This window comes from Atta cephalotes (genome assembly GCF_000143395.1).
Source record: "Atta cephalotes unplaced genomic scaffold scaffold00005, whole genome shotgun sequence".
Classification (NCBI taxonomy): Eukaryota; Metazoa; Arthropoda; class Insecta; order Hymenoptera; family Formicidae; genus Atta; species Atta cephalotes.
This window is the reverse complement of record NW_012130069.1, coordinates 3,041,166-3,053,218: the sequence shown is the minus strand read 5'-3', so window position 1 is coordinate 3,053,218 and position 12,053 is coordinate 3,041,166. Positions and strand designations below refer to the sequence as shown.

The 12,053-nt window shown below is 29.8% G+C and overlaps 3 protein-coding genes and 1 pseudogene across 3 annotated transcripts in view; 3 read left to right on the top strand and 1 right to left on the bottom strand.

Moving 5' to 3' along the window:
• LOC105626582 lies at positions 1 to 3,712 on the bottom strand (annotated as a pseudogene).
• A 676-nt stretch (positions 3,713 to 4,388) lies between these two features.
• On the top strand, positions 4,389 to 6,149 carry LOC105626581 (odorant receptor 49b-like). Its single transcript, XM_012207877.1, has 5 exons — positions 4,389 to 5,182; positions 5,356 to 5,455; positions 5,536 to 5,646; positions 5,866 to 6,021; positions 6,096 to 6,149. Exons 1-5 carry the CDS (start codon positions 4,389 to 4,391, stop codon positions 6,147 to 6,149), a joined length of 1,215 nt encoding a protein of 404 aa, XP_012063267.1.
• A 1,250-nt stretch (positions 6,150 to 7,399) lies between these two features.
• Positions 7,400 to 9,216, top strand: LOC105626580 (odorant receptor 30a-like). The gene is made up of 5 exons (XM_012207876.1): positions 7,400 to 8,208; positions 8,455 to 8,554; positions 8,639 to 8,749; positions 8,931 to 9,086; positions 9,163 to 9,216. Exons 1-5 carry the CDS (start codon positions 7,400 to 7,402, stop codon positions 9,214 to 9,216), a joined length of 1,230 nt encoding a protein of 409 aa, XP_012063266.1.
• Positions 9,217 to 10,834: 1,618 nt separating this feature from the next.
• Positions 10,835 to 12,053, top strand: part of LOC105626579 — a 10,731-nt gene continuing 9,512 nt past the window's right edge. The window contains exons 1-2 of the mRNA XM_012207874.1: positions 10,835 to 11,431; positions 11,634 to 11,866. Of these exons, the coding sequence (XP_012063264.1) occupies positions 10,835 to 11,431; positions 11,634 to 11,866 (830 nt within the window). The remainder of the gene's footprint in view (positions 11,432 to 11,633; positions 11,867 to 12,053) is intronic.

Here is a 12,053-nt window from a genome sequence, read left to right as displayed (position 1 = left end):
TTAAACGATAGATTTTTTTCTGCTTGGTTGTGTTTCTGTAAACAGCAATTGATAAGCAAACGTTTTAAATAAGGCTCCCGAAATAGAACCAACCCAATAAATTTAATTAAACAAACAAAATTAAATGCTAAAAGTTTAAGAAAAAATAAAATTAACAATAAAACATTTTCATAACTTAAATTAACTACTGTTTGGACATACATTTTACTCTTATATGATAAATCGTATTATGTATAATTTCTAATCTCAGAAATGTTATTGCTAGAGATGTAAAAATAATGGTATTTTTTACTTCGGAGAAAAGTATCAAGTAAAAAACTAGTTTTTAAATAATATATTTTTGACCAAATTATATAAAATTTATTAAAAAAATCTAGTTATTTCAATATAATTATTTGAACGACAAATATTTTATATTTACAAGCTAAATAAGTGATGTTATTAATTCAAATAATACTTTATAAGCATAATAGACACTATTTTATTGCATATTGGTTATAATTGTACTCTATATTTTGATTATTTTGTATTCTTTTTAATTATTTTGAGACAACATCTCATATATAATATTGATTCAAGAGTAATTAGAGATTCAATAATCATTGTCTCACTAATTTAAATTTAGAATATGTATACAATTACATATTACAATCACAGTATACAACAAAAACAGTGTCAATTAGTCTAGTAAAGTATTATTTGTATTAGTAACAATATGGAACACTTACTTAACTTTTAAAATTGAACTGCAGCATAAAATATAATAGTGAAAGGTAAAGTATATTTATGGCCATCAGCATTATATTGTATTAATTATTATATAATACAATATTTTAACTTTTATAACTATTTCTTACACAAAAATCTTACGGATAAGTGCAAAAACTAAATTCTGGAACAATAGTACAGCGACGAAATTGTAAAATGCTAAAAACAAAACACACCCGAGTAAAATATCGTTAAATTTGAAGGAAAAAAACCATTATTTCCTGAGTTTTTACGCTAAAATTTTAGGATTTTTCCATTGTTTACATTTCTAGTTATTGCCATTAAATTAAAAAAAATTTTCGATATGTGATGTTTAAATAAGCTGATATATCATTAAAGATAATTTTGTTATGTGTGCTACAGTTGAATTAATTTACACAATTCTTATCGTGCAGAGTATATCAGGTATGTAATATGTAGTTTTATTATTAGAAATTCTTAATTAAACGCTCATTAACGATAATCGTACTTCTATATCTCGTGCACATAATTCGAGTTGATAAAGAATGAAAGATAAAGACACTATTGTAATAAATTTTGAAATATAATCAATATCAATATGAAATCGGAGCTTAACAGTCTTATTGGAAATAAGTTTTTGTTCTTGTATTCATCTATACTATATATAATAAATTTTTATTTTCTACTTACCCAGTGATCCTTCCAATTACTATTCCAAAATGCAGGTGCAAATGATCGTATTGGATTTATATTACATCCGGTATAAGGACCCTAGAGAGATTGAAAAGAATAAATTATTTCAATTTCATATTTAATTATAAAAAAGAGATTATTGATTATTTTTATGTGTATTTTGTTCTTCCTTCTTTTATAAAATTATATCTTCTTTTTTTTATAAAATTATATTTATATGATAAATTTTTTTAAAATTATCAAGCTACACAGGATATATTTCTAAACAGTAATAAAAATGTAAGATAGAAGAATAATTAATGTTATATAATTAATGTTATGAAATACTTAATAATAATTTTAATAATGGAAAAACATAAGAATTGTGCGTTGTTTTAAAATATATAAAATATAATAGTTTTACCACTGTAAAAGAAAGGAAAGTGAATTAACTAAACAGCCGAATTTGAGGACGGCCGTATCCGTAAAATGAGAACACCGAGGATCCCGTGTTGCACAAGTTGCTGCGCAAACTAGGAAACACGTGCAAAATATCTCAATTAATAAACCTTGCATGCTGCTAAGTTCCGGATAAACAACAGTGACACAGAGGCTGAGTTGAGTTTGATTTTCCGTTGTTGAATTCCGCCGAAAGTGTTGTCCACTGCGGGAGTACAGATTATTGATAAATATACTAACAATAACAAAATATAATAAAACAAATAATAATAAAATAATACTTTTAAAATTCCATATCCCACGATGGCATCAATTAACTGTCCCAAGATGTAAACCACACCGATCAGAATTGATTTCAGGTCCAAAGTGACAGCACCGATAGTGATAGTCGGATTAAGATAAGCGCCACTTATGTGACCTATCGTCTAAGAAATATCAGTAAATGAAATTTTGAACACAAAAATATGGTAAACCAAATGTTTTAAAAAAAAATATGCTTTATAAAAATATATGTCTCATAAAATCCGATCAAGATTTAATTATATCGATATTACAAGTTATAATTTATAAGGTTTAATTTGTAATTTATATAAAATAATAAATATATACATAAAGAACATACATTACAAACCAAGCGAGATGTTTATTGCTAATTGCTTATTTAAAATTTATATAAACAAAACCGCAAACATTTAGATCTTTATCAGGTCATTATCAATATGACAATAATAATTACATGATATGATGCCACAGTAAATTTAACAGTTACAATAAACGGAAAGAAAGGTGATTTTATAATGTTCACTCGCACGTCTTTAGACAATCCCAAATTTTTTGTAGTATAAGTTTATTATAGCTTATTTATACAATACCCTCTATAAGTTGGGAACACCTTACGTTTTATAGGTTTGTAAATAATTATTTAATTGAAAAAAAACAAAATAAAAGTATATACGTACATACATATGTTATCTATAACGTATGTATGTATGTACTTTTATTTCGTCCAATTCAAGATTTAATAACATGCTATTAAAATGGAATTTTAATAAAATGTGATTCATACAAAATCTGATTCTTCGGGAATCCATTTTACAATTTTTACGGAGTCTGAAATCAATTTGCGACTCAAATAATTTATCACTTTTATAAAAACCGTTAAACTACAATTAAATGACCTGTGTATATACAACGAACATAAATACAATGTTATAAAACAAGTGACAATATACAATATATAAACAATAGCGCGATTTAATTTTGAACACTTCGATGCTGTGAAATGATTATCCAACATATTTTCGGCATGTGCAAGCTTATAGATGTTCTAGATAAATGCTTATCGTCATTGTTTATGATAATTGTTTATCATCTTACGAAGTAAGATTATTTAAATCAAAAACATATATAGATCACTGTCATGTAAGAGCTTTCCTGTAAAATGTAGGATGATTCCCAAACTTATGATAGGTAGCTTGTGAAATTCATATCGCGTATGAATGAAAAATATATATCATATTATATCATATCATATCATGTTTTTAACATAAAGAAAATATTTATAAAATAATTTTGAAGACAATTAAGTCACATGACAACACGTACCATAATTATGAAGTTCCAATACACCGAAGGCAAGTGCCGTTTTGTAGCGTCGGAGGTGCGGTTTCCATAGAGCTAACACTCCCCATATAACCGATATACAGGAGCATTGCTATGCCAATGATTTCCGCTGCTTACATTGTATTCTCTTGTAGTTGCCATATTCCGCCTATAAAAATTCGTATAAGCGGATTTCGATATCTATATAAATCTCAATAATGATGAACTCATTACCTCGTTTGTGTTGCATGATGAAATCCCGCGTCTAAATTTACTATGATTATTACTTTAACAATCTGTGCAAACTATCACGAATCGCATTGCATATTACTGTTTTTCGTAAGGATATAAAAAAGAATGCGATGTCTCATCACATGTTCGATAGATACATTAAGTATAATTCGTAATTAAATCACTGGTGTACTTAATGTACTTGATGTACTGTATATACGAAAAATGCACATGTCCACGATATTACATCATTTTTTTATTTTGATAAAAATATAAAATGGATATTTTACATTCAAATAATATTATCAAATAATCTGCTTGATACGTCAAAAACATATTTTAGTTGTATGAATCGTTCACCCTATTCACGTTCACCCTCTGAAAAGAACTCTTTATTCCTTCAGACGACATGGAAGAATAAAGCTCCGACTTGGAGAGTCCAAAGTTATCACCATCACAGCGCATGCGTTGCCGCTGAAATTGCATGCGTTTTCCTCACCATTAAAACTTTCCATAATTCTTGCAAATTGGTCGCAAATCATTGTAAAAAAACGCGAATTATGCACGCAAGCGCTCACGGTTGATTCTCGCAGGTCACGCTCGTGTCCATCAGTCGTTGAAAATATTTATACAGTTAATATATATATATATATATATATATTCTACATAAAAACGAACTAAAAATTCCTAAATCGATGTCGCTGAAAGACTTTACGCTATTTCGAAATCGCAATTATAAGGCCGACACTGAGTACGTAGTGAAAGTGGCCAAGACTTTGTTAACACCTGTGGGTATTTGGCCGCTCTACCGAGGTAACTCCAAGTCGGATAAAATCAAAAATTACCTCCAAACAGGAGTAATATTTGGATTGATGTGCTATTTGCTTGTTCCACACATCATATATACCTTTTTCGATGCAGAGGATCTGACAAGATATATGAAGGTTGTAGCTGCTCAGGTGTTCAGTCTACTTGCCATTATTAAATTCTGGACAATGATTATTAATAGAGAAGAGATCAGATACTGTCTGCAGCAAATGGAAATGCAGTATAGAAACGTGGAATGCGAGGAAGATCGATTGGTGATGATGAAGAGCGCCAAGATTGGGAGACTCTTCACGGTGACGTACTTGGGATTATCATACGGCGGCGCATTGCCTTATCATATAATTATGCCGTTGCTGGAGGATAGAATTGTCAAAGAAGACAACACGACACAAATACCTCTACCCTATCTTAGCGACTACGTTCTTTTTGTAGTGGAAGACTCGCCGTTCTATGAGATTACCTTTGTTTCGCAAATTCTGATTAGCAGCATTATCCTCTCTACGAATTGCGGTGTTTACAGCTTGATTGCTACTTGTGTGATGCACAGTTGCTGTTTGTTCGAAGTCGTGCGCAGACAGATGGAAACAGTCCTCGATGATGAAATCAATAATCTTCACAAGCGATTTGGGAGAATAATCGAGCATCATATGCAAGCTATCAAGTGAGAAAGTTTTAATTTACATCTTATATTAGTATCTCTGTAAATGTTCTCATTATATTCTGGTTAAATCATATGCAATATGCAATTATGTATTAAGACAAAGAAAAAAAAAAGTGTTTTCATAATTTATATTAGTTTTATTCACTGGATTTAGATAATAAAATACGTTACAGATTTGCAGAGATGATTGAGAAATCATTAAACATTGTTTTTTTATGTGAAATGGTTGGTTGCACTATTATTATATGCTTTTTGGAATTCGGCGTTCTTAAGGTATTTCTGTTAATAGAAATTATTAGAATAAAACACAGGATGAAATTTTATAAATGTACATTTACGCAAATTTATTTCAGGAATGGGAAGACGGAAAAATCTTAAATATGGGTACATATTTTGTTTTAATGACATCAATATTTGTAAATGTTTTTATTATATCAGCTATCGGTGATCGCCTTAAAGAAGAGGTATTTTCCATAAATTTGCATTAAATAATTTATAAAATATCTCTGTAATACATATCCATTGCAATTACAAACAAATGAAAAATTTATAAAACTCGATTGAGATTAAATGATAAAATAACAATAACAATAATAATAATAATAATAATAATAATAATAATAATATGATAAACATAATGTAATAAATTAATTGATTGATTTTCATTTGTTTTTATTATGAAGAGCGAAAAGATAGGAGAATCGTCGTATTCTATCAAATGGTATGATTTGCCATCACAAATTGTAAAAGATTTAATTCTGGTGATGCTTAGATCAAATCGCCCGTCAACTTTGACAGCCGCAAAAATATTCGATCTCTCTCTTCAAGGATTCTGTGAGGTAATTTGCTTATAATGTTCATCTAAAAATTGATAGAAATATAACATTTGCTAGATACACTATTCGCGTTTTAGGTTTGCAAAACATCAGCGGCGTACTTTAATTTTATACGAGCAATGACTACATAAATTTTCAACTATTATCGCATCGAGTACTTATATACATATAAGAAATACTATTACTGTGACTTTATGAGAGATTACATCTCACTTCTTATATAACATCAGTGAAAAACAATCACTTCTCTGTCGAATAATAAATCATATTACTGACAATAATTTGAATAGTACATGTCATTTATTACAATTCCCATATATAACGTTTTCCACGATTCTGTTCTTTTCTGCGAAAAAAATTTATTTGAATTGTCGGTTTTCTGAGTTACGACTAACTTCCCAATTGCGTAATGCATATTCTTTGTTAAAACTTTTATTGTCATATATCATTATTTTTCCCTTTCCGAAACTTTTTCCTTTTCTCAAATTTTATAAATCGTAAGTAATAGATGCGTGTTCTACAATCATTCTAAATTGCCAAGTAGAATTTGCTTGCAAAGAGAAAACGTTTTAATAAATAACTTACCAAGATAAAATGATCTGGCGCTACTGAAAATATTATGGAGAAAAATTTCAGTTGAATTTAAAACTTATATAAATATATATCTACAGATATCAACATCATCTTATCTCGTGATATCACTTAGGATTATATATACATTATATATATATATTATATAATGTGTACTTATATAACATATAATATAATTTTTATATAACATAATTTTAAAGATGCATATAAGAATTGCATTCCTATCACAAAAATATTATCTGATTCGAATAGTTTTAAGAATTTATTAATTTTTTAAAATAAATTCATATATTATAACTAAATTCTTTTATAATAAATAGTAATAAAGTTCTTATTATATCTAAAAAACTCGATATTTTTATATTCAATGCGTTAGAGAATGTTCAAATATTGTCGATTTACATTTAATATCATCTCTCAGTAACTTAAAAACGCACAGCAAATATTTCGAATTAGATTTCACTTTGTAAAAATATAGAAATGTATTCACCATTCTGAACACTGTACGCTTTTGCTTTCAACAACAACTCAACGAAGAAAATTTCTGTCTCAACTACCTCTTGACAACGCCTGCGTAGAATCATCATGAAATAATGTATATTTTTTTCCAATGAAAGTTGCGATAGTTCTTAGACGAATAGCCCTTACTGAGAGCTTCTTGGGAGAGGTGAACTTTTCGCACGCAAGCGCCTACGTTAACTTGTGTGCTATCCGATCAACGATCCCTCTTCCACCACTTTGTTGTTGTCAGTCGAGAATTAAACTTTGCGAAGCGAATAATTGTAGGACAATGATCGCGAGCATGTCGCCGGTCGACAATCGCGCGCTATTCCAAAACTTCAATTACAGGTCCGATACGGAGTACATGTTAAGAGTCGCCAAAATCTTGTTGACGCCTGTTGGCATCTGGCCACTTTACGGGAACGATTCTACAATGTATAAAATTAAATACTATCTCCAGACGAGCATCGTATTTTGCTTAATGTGTTTTTTGCTCGTTCCGCACATCATATATACCTTCTTCGATGCGGAGGACCTAACAAGATACATGAAAGTCATAGCCGCTCAGATATTTAGCCTGCTGGGTATCATCAAATTCTGGACAATGATCATTAACAAAAACAACATCAAGTACTGCTTGAAAGAGATGGAGATTCAGTACAGAGATGTGGAGAGTGAAGAGGATCGACTAGTGATGGTAAAAAACGCAAAGGTCGGAAGGCAGTTCACGATGATGTATTTGGTATTATTGTATGGTGGCGCATTACCTTATCATATAATTATGCCATTGATGGCGGACAAAGTCATCAAGGAAGACAACACGACTCATTTACCTCTGCCTTATCTCAGTGATTATGTCTTCTTCGTGGTAGAAGATTCACCATTCTACGAGATTCTTTTCGTCGTTCAGATCGTATTCAGCACTATGATCCTCTCTACGAACTGTGGTGTTTACAGTTTAATTGCCAGTTGTGTGATGCATGCCTGTTGCTTGTTCGAGATCGCTCGCAGACATATGGAAACATTATTGGTTGGTGGAATTGATGATCTTCATGAACGATTCAATTGGATCATTACGAATCACATGCGAGCTCTCAGGTCGAAAAAAGAATTGTCAATTTTTCAACAAATATATCATCAATAATATCAATATATGTGTAAAAAAAAGGATTTTATTTTTGCTAAATATTTCTGGATTTTATTTTTGCTAAATATTATTCTGAAGCAAATTCTATAGCATAAATAACTTTTATTAAATTGCAGTGTAATTATTTGCGATTATTCTAATTTATAATAATTACATTTATTTCATAATAATTTTTTATTTTATAATAATATCTACAGGTATGTTGAAATGATCGAAAATTCATTAAATATCGTTTTTCTATCAGAGATGATTCTATGCACTATTATCATATGCTTTCTTGAATATGGAGTTCTCAAGGTACTTAAATATATTTTTGCATAATTGAAAAGATAATTTATTTCTTAAAACCAAATTATATTTTTTTACACAAATTTCTTTCAGGAATGGGAAGACAATAAATTTTTTGGTGTGATTATATATTTTACATTAGTCACTTCAATTTTTGTAAATGTTTTTACTTTATCGACTATCGGCGATCGACTTAAAGAAGAGGTAAATTTAATAACCATTATTAAAAACGAATAATTAATTAATTTAATTAATTTAAATTGAGCTAATAATTAATTTAAGCCAAACAGTATATAATTAAATTTAATTAATTTAGTTAAATAAATCTTGAACTCTAGATTTATATTTAACTTTTTTCTTAAATACAATTTTCTTTTCTTAAAAGAGTGGAAAAATTGGAGAGGTATCATATTCCATTGATTGGTACACGATACCAACGAAGAACGTGAACAGCTTAATTATGGTGATGATTAGATCAAACCGTCCGTCAACTTTGACAGCTGCTAAAATGTTCGATATCTCTCTTCAAAGTTTTTGCGACGTAAGTATAATTTCTTCCATTGTATTAATTTGACAATTAAATATATTGTTCGATTAACATTCACAAATATTCATAGGTATGCAAGACATCAATGGCGTATCTGAATTTTATACGAATGCTTACGAAATAAAACGATTGTTTGTTTTCCAAATGGTTATTATAAGTGTCATTCACTAAAAAATATTACTTTCTTATCTCTCCTGCTCAAAATATATTAACTTCTTTACCTATACTAAATTATAAATATAAAATATTATATTTAACCTTTTTTATTGCTCGTATTTATTTAGCGATATTCATTAAGATCACATTTACGAATGAAACAACGCGCAATAGGTTAATTACGTTACTAATTTACTAATAATTAAAGTAACATTAGCGTCATTTCTGAGTCAGTCATTATAACAGTATTATGCTCATCATTTAATATACCTTTACAATTATATTGATATTATATTAATTTCTTGTATACGCAGTAAAGTATTTAATGTTATTATTATTGGTCAATATTATGATGCAAATACTTGACCACAATTCTCCATCTTCGCAGAAAGAACGCGCTTAAACTACAAACTATGATTTCAGTTTTACAATAGAATCAGTTTTCCTTGAAATCGTATCTCCTCCGTTTTAAAGTTTCTCAATGCATTATAAAGTATCCCTTTGCTTTAGCCTCTATTACGCTATTTTCTGTCACATCAGAAGGTTCTACAAAATATAAGACACAAATGTTTCTATTTTAATCATCGTGATAATTACTTAGCGGTAATAAAATTTACTCATAGAAGTAATTGATAATAAGAAGATTGAACATCGTAGGAAGTAATTAATATTTTTATAAAAATATATATGAAATCACCTGATTTTTTTATACGTGAACGATCATCTGAGATATTTTTATACCTTAATTAATCGTTATAATTAACAACATACAGTATATTATTGATTATTTTTTGATTTATTAATATTTAGGAACATTAATTAGGAACATAAATATGGAAATTTAATCACGATTTTGTGAGAAAAGTAATATTAAACAGAAGCATAATATATAATTTATTATGAGTATTAAAAAAAAAAATAAAGATTTTTATTAATTTTTTTATTAAGATTTTTATTTTTATAATGCTTTTTTATTGCGGGTTTTTGAATTGTACATTTAAAAGTTTGCAAAGAATAACTAAAAAAGTAAAAAGATGAAAAAAAAAATATTTCTTAAAAAAGAAAAAAATATTTTAAACAATATCCGTACAAAACAATATTTTACAACAATTTTTTCGCAATAACAATATCCCAGCAATAATCATTCCCAGATAAATATAAAAGATCGAAGCATATAAGAATGAAGCGAGGCAAATTATGTAAAAAAACTTTATGTTCAACATGTATAGTTTTTCGAGAAAAAAAAATCAGAATTATGTATTGTCAGTAATTTTATAGTCAGTTTATGTCAGTTATCCTCGAACAGAAGTTTCCACCACATCATGGTTGTGACAAGTCACTGACCGCAGTCTCCGTTTTCCCCTTTCCGATTTATTCCAATTGCACATGTTGTTTTCTCTTCGTAAAATTTAACCGGTACATTAGAAAATGTAAATTATCAAAGTTATCAAGGTTACTTTCATGCAGCCTGGAGGAGAACGTTCATCGAACGGGACGCGCATGCTTCGTGATAGAAAAACGCGTAAACCTGCTATCATGATCGGGACAGTGAAGATAGAGCCGGCGGTGACGTTATATTGTTGGAGATGGTTGATCGAAAACAAGGAAAGACGCTGAACACGCTCGCTGCCAATGTAACAAAGCAGAATGAATTGCATGTTTTGGACTTTTATTACGCCGTTCAGATAAGCGTTTGTCTATTAAAACCATTTGGTGCTTGGCCGTTGGCCAATGATGAAACGTCGAAATTCAAGATCGTCCTGCACAAGGCATCGATGATGATCGCCACGTTCCTCTTGATCTGCACTATAGTGCCGATGATGTTGCACATGATGAAAGAAAAGGATGTCTTCCTAATAATTCATTTAATGTGTGAGTTAATCTTCACTCTAATGGCTTTCGCGAAATATGTTTTGTTGCTCTGGCATCAGGATCAGCTCAGATTCTGCGTTGATTATGTAGCCAACGATTGGCGGTACGCAATAATTGCCGAGGATCGCAATATCATGTTGGCGAACGCTAGAATTGGCCGCACTTTTGGTATCACTTCCGTGATTTTTATGTTCAGCTGTGGCACACTGTATTACTTACAACCTATAGCTACATCAAATTTAGTCAATGAAGACAACGTTACCGTGAGATTGCATCCATCGGCTTGCGAATTTCTTGTGTTTGATTCTAAGGTAAAACTTTCAATTCCAACTTTCAGGCTAAGTTGGCAGTGTTGATTCAGTTAATCCTGATCAGTGTTTTTTTTGTTTAAAGATTTTTTATACATCATTTTGTCTTTAGGTATTGTCTCTTTTTTTATAACATGCATTTCAAATTTCAATTATACATATAGATATTAGATCGGCACGTATAAATTAATTTATCGTCAAACAGGTTAGTCCTGCGTACGAGATCGTGTACTTCTTACAACTTTTGTGCGGTTTCACTGCCTACAGTGCATTCTGCGGCATTTGCAGCTTGATGGCCAATTTTGTTGCACATATATGCGGTCAGTGTGACGTGTTAATGTCGCTTTTAAAGGAACTCGTAGACGGTGGTAAACGCAATAGCGGATCTATCGACAATCGAATTGCTGTTGTAATAACCCGACATTTGCATCTATTAAGGTGTGTGTGTGTGTGTGTGTGTGTGTGTGTGTGTGTGTGTGTGTGTGTGTGTGTGTGTGTGTGTGTGTGTGTGTGTGTGTAGTAGTATATATATATAAAGTATATTATATATATAATATATATATATATTNTATACTATATATATATAGTAGTAGTATAGTTATAACGTTAAGTTTAAGTTAATTTA

Coding starts and splice junctions, on each gene's coding strand:
- LOC105626581 (XM_012207877.1), top strand. CDS start 4,389: ATGTCGCTGAAAGACTTTACGCTATTTCGAAATCGCAATTATAAGGCC. Junction 5,183..5,355: donor CATCATATGCAAGCTATCAA/GTGAGAAAGTTT, acceptor AATACGTTACAG/ATTTGCAGAGATGATTGAGA. Junction 5,456..5,535: donor TGGAATTCGGCGTTCTTAAG/GTATTTCTGTTA, acceptor AATTTATTTCAG/GAATGGGAAGACGGAAAAAT.
- LOC105626580 (XM_012207876.1), top strand. CDS start 7,400: ATGATCGCGAGCATGTCGCCGGTCGACAATCGCGCGCTATTCCAAAAC. Junction 8,555..8,638: donor TTGAATATGGAGTTCTCAAG/GTACTTAAATAT, acceptor AATTTCTTTCAG/GAATGGGAAGACAATAAATT. Junction 8,750..8,930: donor GCGATCGACTTAAAGAAGAG/GTAAATTTAATA, acceptor TTTTCTTAAAAG/AGTGGAAAAATTGGAGAGGT.